General features: G+C 32.5%; 1 protein-coding gene and 1 pseudogene across 2 annotated transcripts; one reads left to right on the forward strand and one right to left on the reverse strand.

Annotated features, from left to right (window-relative positions):
• The first annotated feature begins 3707 nt into the window (after nucleotides 1-3707).
• LOC130818372 (probable WRKY transcription factor 20) lies at nucleotides 3708-9853 on the forward strand. Of its 2 annotated transcripts, none has more exons than XM_057684528.1 (6): nucleotides 3708-4120; nucleotides 6752-6943; nucleotides 7189-7726; nucleotides 7807-7972; nucleotides 8048-8206; nucleotides 8998-9853. In XM_057684528.1, the coding sequence occupies exons 1-6, from the start codon at nucleotides 3839-3841 to the stop codon at nucleotides 9497-9499; spliced, it is 1839 nt and encodes a 612-aa protein (XP_057540511.1). In that variant the 5' UTR covers nucleotides 3708-3838; the 3' UTR covers nucleotides 9500-9853. The 2 variants fall into 2 exon arrangements, with proteins under 2 accessions (XP_057540511.1, XP_057540512.1); XM_057684529.1 differs by lacking the exon at nucleotides 3708-4120 and adding an exon at nucleotides 5190-6546.
• Nucleotides 9854-10586: 733 nt separating this feature from the next.
• LOC130818373 (scarecrow-like protein 21) lies at nucleotides 10587-14640 on the reverse strand (annotated as a pseudogene).
• Between the last annotated feature and the right edge of the window lie 775 nt (nucleotides 14641-15415).

A 15415-nucleotide genomic window follows, 5' to 3' on the forward strand; every position in this document is an offset into this window, starting at 1 on the left:
AAAACAAGAGTGATTATAAGGTTTCAGAACATGAATATAAAATTTATTTTGCAAAGTATACTTCCTTAAGAGTATGTCACGATTTAGTAGTACCACCTTATGAGATAAAAATTATGTCTTTCAATAAAATTTTAGAAAAAGAATGTGACCCTAGTCTTCTTATAGGTAATTTTCCTCTTTATTATCATTATTTTATACTCAATTTAGTTATACAAAATTAAAATATAAAACATATATATATATATATATATATATATATATATATATATATATATATATATATATATATATATATATATATATATATATAGGGGAGGGATCCGTTGAAAAGGGGTTGAAAATGAGAAGGGTAAGAAGGACTTTACATACTTAATTTCACTAAAATAAAAAAAATTTATGGTCACGATTGAGCCAAAAACTCATAATTGTAAAAGTAACTATGTTACACAGTAAGATATCTATGAAATAATTTTTAAAACGTTCTTAATTTATAACATAATATCCTTTTTTGTACATATAGTAACCAAACAAAAAATCAAACAAAAATCCTTCTCACCCTTCTCATTTTAAAATCCTCTTTATTTGATCCTACATAAAATTAAAATATAAAACATATATATATATATATATATATATATATATATATATATATATATATATATATATATATATATATATATATATATATATATATATATATATATATATATATATATATATATATATATATATATATATATATATATATATATACACACTCAATTTTCCTCTTTATTATCATTATTTTATACTCAATTTAGTTATATAAAATTAAAATATAAAACATATATATATATATACATATTTATATATATATGTTGCTTTATAGTAAGTATTAAAATAAATATTTTTAATGAATCCGCGCATAACACGGGTAGAATCCTAGTATGATATACAAGTAGTATACTCCATCACATGAAAATGGAAATTGGAACAATAATTTTTTATATGGAATATCAAATTTCTTATTCGGTTTGAGGTACCGCAAAGTAAAATATTTAAAATGGATGAATTCGAAATAAAAAATTAAATAAATGTATGAATGATAATAAACAGAAAAAATGTTAATGATAATTGTTTTGGTTGAAACTAGAAAAATTTATAATATGAGAACTAAGATGATTTACCTAAGGTTAAAAATTGAATAACTGAGGAATATATTATGACGACCAAAGAAATCCAAAAGATATACGAGTCTGTGATATATGGTCCAAATGACTTCCAAAGTTCTACTTTTCAGGGAATGCATAAGGAATGTGACCACTAGAAAAGCTACCCGACGGTGATGCATAAGGAATGTAACCACTAGTTAGAGAGTGTGAGATAAGAGATAAGGTCGGATGGCTAGCAAGTGGAAATGGACGATTATTCAACTTAGCTAATATTAAGAAAGTAAGTACGGTTTAGAGTGAGAAGTGTGAAGTAATATAATACTTCTCCTTCCATCTCATAAAACTTGCCACAATTATTTTTAGTATGCCGCACCAAATTTGTTTATTTAGCTATGACTCGTTACTTTTTTTTGATTCTCATTAGACATTTATTTTGCATTTTTATCTATTTACACATTTCTTTCACTTTTCCGTAATATATCACTTTTATCCACTTTTCTTGTTTGTTCTCAAGTTACCAATAAAGCAAATTTTGTGGGATAAATGAAATTTTATAGAAATTATAGGGAATCCAAAAAGAAATGATCGATGATTGGTTGAAGTGAATGATAGGCTTTATGTTGATGTGGATTGATGGGATGCTTTGTTGGACTATCAAACTTATATTTTTAGAGATCCTTAGATAATTGATCTTTAAGATAATATATTTTTTAGAAAAAATTATCGAAGATAATTCACCCTTAAACTCATTTGCTGCGAATAATCTTATCTTTCGATTATTTTCTAATAATCCAACATTTGCTATGTTTTTCTTCCCACCGCACCTAATGACCTAAACCTCCACAACCCCACCCCATGAACCACCACAACCTCGTTCCATAGAAAATGAGTAAAATGTTGAATTATTTTCGATAATTTTTTCCTTTTTTATGAGTATTTTATTTGTTGTGGCTTTTTGCTTTGTTTCGAATTTTTTAATTAATCTTTCAACTTGATTAATATGTGGATAATTTGGCGAGTAACAATAATACTATCTATCATTTAAAAAAATAAAAATTATTAATTTAGAATATAGTTAAGTGTCAAAATAAATAGAAATGTACATAGATGCACCTAGTTTTTCAAAGACATTAATAGGATACATCTTTTTCTCGTTATACAAATGTAGTTACCTACACGAACCTCTTGTGATTACAAAGTAACAATAACATATGACCATATCTCTATGATTTTTGCCAAAAAAAGACAAATCCTGCCCAAATGAGGAAATATTTATCAAAAAAACATATGGAAATTTGATAATTGTTTTGGATATTTGTAGGTCCCAATTAAAAGAATTGGTAGATTTGTTCATGAACATCATAATTAAATTGGGGTCCTTTGATTAGCCCATGTGATCACATTTAGGTGCTTTTCCTTTTTGTCTATCTACTTACTACTTAGTGGGTTAAAAATTAAAATTAGAAATACAAATCCAACATTCATAGTCATATTCATAGGATCTACCACTATTCAAGCTCTCATTATACTATGACTAAGTACCACCTACCCCTTTATTAAACTACGTCTCAAATTCAATTCTTATATTATTCCTTTTTTTTTTTTTAACTTATCTTATACTCCCTTTTATTCACTTAATGTGTTCCATTTCACTTTTCACCATTTTTTAGGTGGTCAAATAGGACTACATGTAAAAGAAAAAAGTGTAGTGTTTTTAAATTTTAATAGGGTAAAATGAGGTTAGTAGGTGTAAAGGTGTGAAAAAGTTAAGTTTAGTAAGGATAAATTGATAAAGTTAGCATACCAAAAATAAAAATAAGACATTTAAGGTGATTTGACCAAATAAGAAAATTAGACACTTAAGATGAATAGGAGGGAGTAATAAATAATATGGTTAATAATATATATCATATACTTCATTCAAAAGATAAATATTTACTTGTTACGAGTGTGGATAATTGTATATTTTCGTATAGACTAACTAAAACTCTCAATTTGTTACCTATTCTAAACATTGAATGAAGTTCAAATTTCTATATCGTTTCAAGCTTTTAAATTTTTTATTATAGGGTATATTAAGAGAAGAAAGAAATAGAATCTAACACCTTATCTAGAGGAAAGTATTATTTAGTCCAATTTATACAAAATTCAACTCTCTATTAGTTTAAATTTTACCACGTATTTATTTTTTTTAACCACTAAGTACTCTCTCATCATATTTTCTTTTCAAAACTATAATAATACCATGTAAATATTAACAACAAATTTACATACCATATAACTATTGACGATAAGCATAATAATGAGCAACTCTTTAGTGATGGAATGATGTATACAAAAAGTCAATTTTTTAAAATAAAGAGTTTTAATAATAAAAATTTCACTTTTAAAAAAATGAAAGTGACATATTAAAAAAAAATTTGAATTTTATTTACAAATATAAATTTTTTAATTAATTTAATTAAAAATTATCAATATAATCGCAATTTGTATAAAATTAATAAAATAAAATTATTAAAAAATTTAAAAATGACGTCGTTTAGACACTAGCTAGGGCCCACAAAATACAGATCCGTTGTTACTAGTCAACACTCTCACGTCTCCCACTCTCTCTTCGTTTCATTACATTTCTTTTTCATTTCTCTCTCATCAGAATTTTACCATTTTACCCTTCACCGTAGAGTGCAATGATTGACGGAACGGCGCCTTCAGTCACCACCGTCGAATCTCCGGCAACATCATCATCATCAAGATTAATAATTACAACGATCGACGGTTCTGATCTACGCAAGTCCACCAATGAAGCATGCGCCACGAACACTGGATCAAATAATAACAATAGCAATGCAAGATATAAACTAATGTCGCCGGCGAAACTCCCGATCTCTAGGTCACCGTCGATGAGTATTCCACCTATTTTCAGTCCGACGTCATTTCTTGAGTCTCCTGTTATGCTCTCCAATCTTAAGGTTAACTTCTTTTAGTGTTTTTTTTTTTTTTTTTTTTTTTTTTGATTTTTGAATTCTGACTATGATTCTTGGTTGAATTTGGGGAAAACATAGGGAAATTGGTGTGTTGTTTTGAAGTTGTAAGTAGGATAGAAACTGGAATTGTTTGTTCTGATGATTTTGGAGTTAATTTAGAGATTTTTTTGGAGTTTTATTACAGTATGATTTAAGGTTTTTTACTGTTTTTTTTGGATTTACGTTATTTAGGATGGATTTTGGAATTATAAGATAAATTGAAAAGTTTTGAACTTTATACTTTGGAGATATTTTTTATGGGTTTGTGTTAATTAGGTTAGTTTTTGGAGTTTTAATGAAAAATGAAACGCTTTGAGCTACTTTGTGTGTTTCTGGACTGATTTTTAAATTTTAGTTTGTTTATCAGGATAGCTTCTTGAATTATACGATAAAATGAAAGGTTTTGAGCTTAATGCTTTGGAGTTGAAATATTTTTATTTGGGTTGTGTTAATTAGGGTAGTTTTTGGACTTCTAATGCAATATTGAAGGTTTTAAGCTAACATCTAAGTTTTTTTTGTGCTTTTTTTTTTTTTTTTTTTTTGAGTTTATGAGTTTCTTAAATGGGATTTTGAAGAAGTGACACTGAAAATGGGATTTTTTCGAAGTCTATGATTAATTTTGAGCTTAGTTCATTTCGTGTAGGGAGTACTTTTTTGGGGTTATGTTAACTAGGGTAGTTTATAAAGAATTGGTAGTAAAATGGTTTCTTTTTAAAGTTTTTATAAATGATTTAGAGTTGCTTTTTGGAGTAATCTAATTATGGTTTATTGTCATTAAGGATGGTTTTGAGGAAGTTGTATACAATATAGTGTCTTTTTTACTTGATGATTAATTGTGAGTTGTTTATTGAGTTTGTTACAAGTTTGAGTAGAAGGATAAATGATTGATTTTTGAGCACATCTATTGTTGTAATCTTGCGATTAGGGTATTGAAGTATATTGGGTATCGTGGGCTTTCTAACACCCCCTTCCCCCCCCCCCCCCCCCCCCCCCCCTTCCTTTCTTTTTGGGGCTAGATGATTGAACTTGAAATATTGTCCCTTCATATGATTTTTGTTTGTGGGAATGTTTATGCTGTAAGATCAGATGTCAAAATGTTGTAATCTTTTTTTTGTTGCCTTTTCTTATGTTTGAAAAGTAATGAAATCTGGACTCTTAATGTTGTTGCTGTGTAGTCATTTCAATTCTGTCTTTTCTATCACATTGCATGTTTAGTGCAGAATTTTTTGGGATGCAACTGGTGGGCTGTAAGATTCTTACTGTCAGTTCTTTATCATGTATTTTAAACAGAGAAGAAAGGAGATTTGGGGCTCCTTGATTTTTGAGATATTTAAAGAGAAGAATAGGGAAGAAAGAGAGAGAATGCTTCAGTTCCTTTTTCATGTGCTACCTATATAATTTTTGTTTAAACAAGTTGCTTAGTAATGGAAGTGAAGAGAAACATTGAAAATAGGTTAATGGAAGAGTGTAGATTCTGATGCTCGTTACGTAATATTGTTTTATTTAAATAGGTTTGTTGTGTTATCATAGATTATTATTCTAAAGGGTTTTGTTTCCTATTGAGAATATGCTTGTGTACTTGGTTTTTTTTTATAGGTGTTGGATTATTTGATTTAGTTCAATTGTATTTTCGAACTGCAATGCTGTTTCTTCATTTTTCTCGAGCCGGGAGACTCCTTTGGCCCGCTCTCCTCTATGGGTATGAGTTGCCGCCATCCTTCTCTTCCTAGATCCTGTCCATAGTTTTTTTATGAGTACGGGATACACTGTGTAGAATGATGATGATGAATGTTGTTTCTTCATAAAGAGTGAATATTTGTGCCTTTTTTTCTTGAATGTAGTGCTTTTGCTTTTTTTTTTTTTTTTTTTTTTTTTATCGTTTTGATCTGTCTTCATGATTGGATGTCCCGTGGGTCATTGCCAGTTTTTTTTACCACATTCATTCATTTCCATGAGAGTATCCCCTTTTTTCCAACTATTCTTGGTGGGTCTTTTTGTGAAAAGTTTGTTCCATGTTAGTTAAAATTGCCGACTACCTGGATTATGCTCAAGGCTGCCTTGTGTGCTACTATTTTTGTTTTATGTACTTACTAGAAATTGCTTTACGGTTTTAGACTTTTATATAGATATGCTTGTTTGATGAGCGTTCATGATAAACTTATAAGGTTAGCTTAACATCTCAGGTACTTCACTTGATAGCTGTCTCTGTACCGGAAATAATTTCACTTATTAGTGTGACATACCTTTTCTGTTATGACTTTCAGATTCGTAATTCTTCTTCCCTGACCCTGTCGCCTTGCCCGTTCTGTCCCCTAACTCCACTTACGAGCAACCTAGAGCTAGCTAGGTGGTTAGTTTTCTCGTTATTTTAGGTAGGATAATTACTTCATGTCTACATCTTCGTTCATCTTCCTTTCCTTCTGAATTCTGATACATATTGATCACGTACGTTGGTGCTTTGCTAAAGTTCCCCTTTGTTTCTTTTCATTACTTAGTACTAGTGAAATATATTCACAAAGGAGAAAAATAATTGAGAAAACTAAATGGTATACTGATAAGCCTTTTTATATGTTTCAGGGAGAGCCTTCCCCGACAACAGGTTCCCTTTTCAAGCCACAAATGTTGCAGGGAAATTCTGGTGGGTCCTCCACATTTCCTTTTGTTATAAATAGCTCCAATTCCTTGGATGGTACCCAATCAAGTGGCTTTGAGTTCAAACCCAATCCAGGATCATATTCGTTTGGAGGCTTCTCTTTCTCAGGATCTCTGGTAAATAAACTGCTATTAATTGTTTTTTATTCTTTATTATCTAGTGAGTAAAATTTGAACCAGACCTTTATCAGTCTATTGTTAAATATGTGTCAACTTTGAAGTATTTTTGTACCTTTTTATAGTCTGCTAGAGTTAGTAAATACCAGAATGAAGTTTCTATCAATTTCTTTGTATCCCTCTAATACTGAGTCAGTTAGAAGGATTGATATTAAGTGTTGTTTCTCACCCTTGTTCCAACAAAGGTTTCTTCTGCAGATCCAAACCAACAGCAAGCTGGGCAATCTAACCAAGTCCAATCGGACTGCGCACATCAGTCATCTGATCCATCTGTTGCAGTTAAAAGTGAATTGGCACCTACTAATGAGCATAACTCAACTATGGTTCTTCCATCCTCCAGTGTACCTCCTGAAGTCGATTCCAATGAATTCAATCAAAAAGCAGACTCTAATAGTGATGTTCAGACACCACCACTAGAGCTGAAAGGATCTGGATCTCAAGTATCTGAGCGAACATCCGATGATGGCTACAATTGGAGGAAGTATGGGCAGAAGCTTGTCAAGGGAAGTGAATTTCCTCGAAGTTATTACAAATGTACGCATCCGAACTGTGAAGTCAAAAAACTGTTTGAGCGATCACCTGACGGAACAATAACTGAAATTATTTACAAAGGAACACATGATCATCCTAAACCTCAACCTAATCGCCGACTTCCTGCTGGCTCTATGATGTCAGCACTTGAAGAAAGGTCTGACAGAGTGCCGTCCTTTAATGCTCAAGAAGGTAACTAAAAAATGTATATTTTAGACCCGCATTTTAGATGTAAGTGACTACAATAAATTTTTTCTTGTAACAATATACAGGCATGCCTACAAACTCTTATGGCCAACCAGCCCATAACAGTGAGCTAAGTGGCACCCCTGACCTATCCCCTTGTGGAGCTAATGACAATAGTGGAGAACATAATGCTTCTCAGTTAAATAGAAGTTCCGATGATGCTGAGAATGATGATCCATTTGGAAAGAGGAGGTATTATATGTTTAACATTAGCTTGTAGTTACTTTTTCATAAGAATGCTGATAAATTAATGACATTTGTTACCAGGAGGATGGAAATGGGAGAACTGGACATTAATTCGGTAGTCAAGCCTATCCGAGAACCGCGTGTTGTTGTTCAAACTGTGAGTGAAGTAGATATACTTGATGATGGGTACCGCTGGCGCAAGTATGGGCAGAAGGTAGTGAGAGGAAACCCTAATCCAAGGTATGTCTTGTTTAGTTTATACTCGATGACAAACTCAGTGATTTTTGGCTGATATGTCACCATGGACAATAAGTCTGTAGGTTTTTTGATGGTGGAGCTCCTACGTTTTTTTGTATGTTCTTGTATTGAGAATGTCAATGAAGTAGTTCATCAAAATCTACAAGACTTTGTCGCTGAATTTATTCATGCCTTTTCCTAAATGTTTTTCATTGTTTTCCTACTGGCAATTTTAGAAACTATGAGTCTGTTTCTGCTGTTGGACTGTCGTGTGTATTTTTTGCACTTGTAGCTTGATGTCTGTGAAAACTTTATCTGTCTTGTTGAATTTTTCCCACTGAAAATTTGAAATGCTATTATTTCCATTATGCCTATTGCTCGATGTCCATTACCAATTTACCATCATTTATCCCCATGATCATGGGGTGGCTATAGTTCACATATTTAAGATGTTTTATAGGGATATTGTCTTCGTTTAATGCTGGACTAAAATTATCTCCCTTAAGATCTCATTGAAATCTTCTATTGTTCTGGGGTCTAATTGTTTCTTTTGGTTAAATTTAAACCTTCTTGTGCTTTGTTTATCATTAGCTCTTGATTTTGTGTACTACACAAACCCTAAACTTTTTGTATTTGGAGTAAAAGGAGTCATGGACTGATTTCCTTATTAGAATGGGAAAGAGAAGTGGTGGGAAGTGGAAGGATCAAGGACTTTTCTTCGAACTTTGGCGATTCCTATGTTAGGCTTTGAATACTAGACACTACACAATTGTCTCATCATTCTTTTCCTGCAGGAGTTATTACAAATGCACTCATCCTGGATGTCCAGTTCGGAAACACGTGGAGAGGGCATCCCACGACCCTAAAGCTGTCATAACCACATATGAAGGGAAGCACAATCATGAAGTACCAACTGCTCGGAATAGCAGCCATGACACTGCAGCCCCTGCAGGCACTAGCATGGTATCAAGGATGAGCCCGCATGAAAGCAATGATGCGGTAAGCCTTGATCTTGGTGTCGGGATAAGAGCAGCTTCTGGGTACAAACCTGGTCATCCACAGCAGGTTATGTCCAGTGACCATCCACAGGGCCAGCCCCAATTTAACGGTTCCAATCTCTTGTTGCTTCAACCGAACCCAATGTCGACATTTTCTGGTTATGTAAATGGTGGTATGGTGCTGTATGGTTCTAGGGAAAACCATAGTCAAGGGCATAGTATTGGAAATCAGCCTGTAAATAATTCTTCTACACATTCATATCAGCAAAACATGGGAAGAATACTCATGGGTCCTTGAATTAAAGCAGAAGAAACCGAAAAAATGTCATTTTTTTCGTCTTTCCTTTTATATGTTCTTAATTCATATTTTTATTTACATAGGATGGCCAGAAATCCCCAATAGTTATCAAAGTATCTTCACTTGTTAACTATTCTGATGTTATATTATATTTCGATTGGATATAGACGTTAGTTCTAATCAGCCAAGGCGAGCTGAGCTGAGCCGAGCCTGAGAACTTGTGTATAGTTTTAATTTGTTACCAATGTAAGCAAACGTATAGAGTATATTTGTTTGAAATGGAAAAGAGCGCTATATGGAGCCATAGGCGAAATTATGAAGGTCTTATGGATCAATCCCCGTTAGTATTTAATACTTTTTGTGTCTTTTTGAGTTTGCTACTAAAAGTAATATTTTTATACTTTTGTTTCGTTCAAGATAAGGTTGGTAATTGGCGCCTAACAAGTAACAGTTGAGGATATTATACCATTTGTGTCAAAAGGACAACTGTAATAATCAATACTCGTCTTTCTGCGGTGACTGATAGGGATATCACTACTTTCAGAGCAACCTATCATTGCTTGTTGATGATAGCTCAACCAAAAGATTGAAAGCAGAGGCGAAGCAACAACGGGCCTGATTCTCGGTCCCAGTTCGTAATTGTTGTATTTTTAAGCCGACTTTTTTTTGTTACTTTATAAAATATTTTCCTAATATAAAGACCGACTTAATATCGTAAAATCAAACATAATCAAATCATAAAATCAACTTTCTTTACGATATTATTATTAGAGGGAAAACGATAAGGATAGAGCGAGCAGTGTTAAAGAGAACATTGTTTTGAGCACAATTTATGCTCAATTGATTACTTTTTGTGGTGAAAATTGTTTTTTGATATTATTTTATAGAATAAAATCGTAATTGTAAAATAGTTTTTCAATTGCTTGTTTTATTGTATTATAAGACCATGTTTTAACTATTACCTACCTGCCATTTGCCAAACAACCATAGCAAGAAACAAACTCAAAGCAACGAGGAAAATTCTCGAATTCTGCAGGTTTGAGCAGAAATATTTACCTGAAGCGGACTCTAGACCGAAATCTGCGAATGAAAAAAATCAAATCAGCTCATCAAAGCGGCTTTAGATTCCTTCTGAAGCAGTTATGTACACTGTTGTAACAATTTATCTTCATTCCAAGGCAGATAGATTCTAAAAGAATTAATACAATTTATATCTCCAAGTCATAATTTTTACTAGAAAACCAAACAAATTCAAGGTTGAATATAAATTATACTATGTTATACCGACAGAGATAAAGTTAAGCTCACTGCCATGCACAAGACGTAACCAGAACTCGGTCCATCCATCCGAGGTAGAGGGCTCCATCTTTCTCATCTAGTCCATAACTCGTGCTGTACTTCTGCAACAAAGTCTTGATCGTAGCATTCACGAGAGGGCTCAGAGGATACGGCCTAAACCCTGCCATTAAAAACCGTGATCGCCATTTCCCATGTAGCTCGTGGCGTTCAACTCTCTCACCACCTTCACATGCTATAATGTTAACTATCTCTCGTGCTAAACAGTGCTGCTCCACATTAATCCGATCCTTGTGATCCCTTGGAAGAGTAACGTTGATCGACTCGAAAATGGCGGAATAAAAACTAAGGGTCTCAAGAAACCTAGGATAAAAAGGGGATGTATTTGTGTTCAAGTCGTACTCGACGAGAGTTACTTAATGAGCCTCAATAAGCTGTCTCGATGATTCTCGGGCCCAACACTCTCGTCAGGTATGTGGTGCAGTAAGAACGGAAAATTGACAGCCAAAACTTCATCAGGTCGCAGTTCAAGGTTTTGGATTACCTCAGATCCAAAAGTAAGTTTTGCGGCATGAAACTCGAATGGTAGGTTACAAGCTACGGCAAGATTAGATAGTCTTTCTCTAACGATGTCAAGTCCTCCTCCACGAGCAAACTCAGACGTTGAGTCGTCAAGGCCTGTTATACGAACCTGTGGGGGCCCACCAGGCCGAGCAGCCAAAGCTTGAATTAGGCTAACCCATTGACTCCCTTGAGCGATCTGAAAATCGATTATATGGATTTTGTCCTCGTTTTTCAGGGCATCGGCAATGGCCCCATTTGCTGACATATAACCAAATTTGAAATACGGGCAGACTTCATAGAGCAACTGCATATAAGAGAGGAGCTCACCGCTAGTGGGTTCGTTACACTTCAAAGCATTGTAAATGGAAATTCCCGTAGAAGATAACCGTGCAACTAAGCCTTCTAACATGTAGGCTCCCAACCTCTGAATTGGTTCGCCAGAAACCGAAACCATATTTTGTATCTCATAAATCAACCACTCGGCAGTCAAAAATTCGTCATTAGATATAGCTTTTGCACATGCGATTAACGCCTCCTTAAGTTCCCCTTTTGATATCACCTCTACCAACTTCTGCCAACTCTCGTTCTCAGAGTTGTGCGACGTTGGTTCCATCATGACGGTCTCGAGCTCTCTGAGCTGGTACCTTAGATTATCAATGTCATGTATCACGATTTCTTGTGAGTCACTTAAAGTGGATTTAGTATCAAGCAATGAAACAGCGCTACACCCGTTACCAAAAATGCTTCCGGTTAGTGGAGATCTACAGAGGTTATCTACACCAGTTATGAAGGAAGATTCAAACTTACAATATATCCCTTGCAGATTTTCGGGATTCTGCATTTCCTGCATTGCATTCGTTCAGATTTCAGAAGTACATCATGAAGGCTGTGTTTAGTACGGAGTAAAGCAGCGGCAAAGATACATGGGATATATTTTGAACTTGGTCCTATAATCCATATACATGCACTAATGAATTTTGAACTTGGTCTACCTTATTAATTCGTAAGTATAACATACAAAATAATTAATTATCACAAATTAAATAAAGTTTAGTGGTCAAGTAGTATAAACGAAAGTTGAGATTAGTGGTTCGAATCAATATTCTTGATACATCTAAAATTTCAAGTCCTAAATCACAAAACTCACCCATACACAAAAAAAATTAGAATTTTAACCCTTTTTATGAAATTATTTAACCTACACGCTCAAATTTTTTGGTTTCGTCCCTTGGAAGTAAAACCAAAATCTGTACTTCTCATTTTCTTCCATTTGTTTAATTAAATTATTGTATAGTCATTAGATCACAGCTACTATATGGATCAAAATGTTGGGGCTTTTAGAAATGATCATAGTAGAAAGATGAGAGTAGCGGAAATGTGAATGCTTCGATGAACGAGTGGGTATAACTTGAGGGATAGAATTCGAAACGAAAATCTAATAAAAGGTTTAGCAGCTGCATATATTGAGGATAAATAAAAGAGAATCGGTTGAGAGGATTTGGCCATGTGCAAAGATAGGTATAGTCAATCATTAAGGAAGATCGAAAGTTAGAGTTTGGAGTACTTAAAAAGTGGGCGAGGAATATCAAAGATGACCAAGAAGGCAAGGGTGGAAAGGGTTAAGAATTATTGAAAATCAAAATGAATAGAGAAGAAGAATCCACGTAGATGACCATTGAAAATTATTTTTTGGTTCATGTAGCAGAATCGAATATTTTTGGGATTAAGACTTTGGCATTATTGTTTTTTCTATGAAGGAGTTAAAATGGATGTCCTAAATATAAATAGTCGCCTCCCTATCCTTCACTATTCCTCCCCGACTCCCCTCCATTACCTATTTCTTTTTCTATACAATTCTATCAAGGAATCAAACAAATGCAAATAAATATAGAAAACCAAATCACATTGAAAATAGAAGTCTATCTAAATTGCTTTCCTTTCAACCAAACACAGATCAAAGTGTGAGCATACCTTGCTTGTTTAAGACGAAATCTTTCAGCCACACCTTAGTAAATTGCTCCACAAACTCCAATGTGTTACACTGCAACGAAGCAATGAAATGCCCATCACAACAAAGATTGAAGTATAAGTCGAACATCGAAATTTTGCCAAAATATATTAGCACATATAAAAGTCACAAGGAAGAATTTATGAAGAATTCATGACTTTTCCTTAAGTTAATAGTCATAAATTGAAGAATTTATTTAAGGGTTGGGAGTTTGGGACAATATGACAACTAATTCTGGATCAAGGGAACAATTTTAAGGTTCATCTTCTAGAGTACCAAGTAGAGGTACAATTAAGAAAAGTAAACGGTTTAAACCATGTTTCTAACTATAACTACTAAAAATCAAACCAAATCAAATAAAGCTCAAACAAGTTGAATTTCCAACTGCCCTAAGATCACCTAAATTGAACATTCTTCTCCAGCAAAATTCAGCATCAAGTCCTCATTGTCAAACCCATAATTGAACTACCAAAAAATTACAAATTTGGCCAAGAACACCAACACTAATAAATGATTAAAGGCGTATTCTGTGTAGCAGTTTAAGTACATAGTATGTTTTGAAAACGTTAGAACTTGTAGCGTTCTAAAATCTAAAGCAGCTTTACGTTTTAACAAATTATATAGCAACGATTAACATTATTGCTAATTTTACCGAACAATAATAAATTACACAAATGATTAGATGGTTGATATTCTATTTAATAGCTAAGAATGTAAAGCTATCTCACGCCCAAAAGGCCCTTAAAAATCTTAAAGGAAACGTGTCTAAACAACCATGAACAATCACTACCTTATCATAACCAGATACTTGTGTAATTTTCAGCACCGACAACAACACAACAAAAATTCTGCAAAAAAAACCCAACAAGTTCATATGAAGACATTTAAATTGAAACACAAAAGATTCAAACTTTGAAGAAATCAAGAACACCCAAATCATATTGAAATTCTTTTAAAAAAAAATCATATTGAAACCCTTTTCAAATAAAACATAAAAGATTCAAAATTTAATAAAAACAAAAACACCCACATCATATTAAACCCATTTCGATCAAAACATGAAAGAATGAAACTTTGGAGCAAAATGAAATTCAAATAAAAAAAAAAAAAAAAAAAAAAGAGGTTTTAGAGTTAATACTAACCTTGTTAATTATGAGTCAATTAGAAGGTTTTTCGTTTCTGCTAAGCCAAGTTCATGTCAAAAGACAAAGAATCAAACTTTAGGTAATCTCCTGAAGCCTGAAGGTCAATTAAGCAATTTTGAATTCTAGTTTACTCGTTGATAATTAGATTCTCTTTGTGTATTTATAGGAAAAGTGCTGCAATTATTGACCTTGTAGTTTCATTAAAATTGCATCTCTGCCACCATGCTTTAATAGTTAATGACAACAATAAATGTTATTCTCTCAAATCTAATTAAAAGACTTATTTAATTTTACTTATTTAAAAATGCACTATTTTAATTTTAAGTAATTTAATAGTGTATATTTTAAATTATAAATAAAAATTACAGACAAATAGAAGAGAGTAATTATTTATATTTTGTATGCAAGTGTAAAATTACTATTTTTCGGTGCTAACTTTAACATTTTATTTATCTGTTTTCATTTGTTATTTTCATTTACATTTTGCACAAATCTCAAATGCAAATTTAAAAGTTTTAATTACATACTCAAACCTCATTATTTTTAATGGATACAAATTAAATTATCCCATTAAATCCTAGAAAAAATAAAAACCAAAATCCATTATTTTTGTTGGATACAAAAAAAAAAACCAAACTTTAAATAAAAAAATTGAATATATTCCATTAGAGAACCATATTTAATCCACTCAAATTTTAAATGATCAAGTCCAATTCTACAAAACGTATAAAATAAATAGAAAAAGATTGGAAGATTAGACGTCGAATAAAAGCTATGGAGTTATAAAATACGTTTTTTTTATTTGATTCATTTTGACACGTGATTTTAAAAAATTTATGTACATGTGATCTAATTAATATTGCTATGTTTTCTTGATCTTATTGATAACACTTTTAACTTATT

The sequence above is a fragment of the Amaranthus tricolor genome, chromosome 7 (genome assembly GCF_026212465.1).
Source record: "Amaranthus tricolor cultivar Red isolate AtriRed21 chromosome 7, ASM2621246v1, whole genome shotgun sequence".
Lineage (NCBI taxonomy): Eukaryota > Viridiplantae > Streptophyta > Magnoliopsida > Caryophyllales > Amaranthaceae > Amaranthus > Amaranthus tricolor.

What these genes read in the sequence shown, in the direction of transcription:
- LOC130818372 (XM_057684528.1), top strand. Translation starts at nt 3,839, where the DNA reads ATGATTGACGGAACGGCGCCTTCAGTCACCACCGTCGAATCTCCGGCA. An exon ending in TTATGCTCTCCAATCTTAAG is followed by an intron (nt 4,121 to 6,751) that starts GTTAACTTCTTT and finishes TATATGTTTCAG; the next exon opens with GGAGAGCCTTCCCCGACAAC. An exon ending in TCTCTTTCTCAGGATCTCTG is followed by an intron (nt 6,944 to 7,188) that starts GTAAATAAACTG and finishes GTTCCAACAAAG; the next exon opens with GTTTCTTCTGCAGATCCAAA.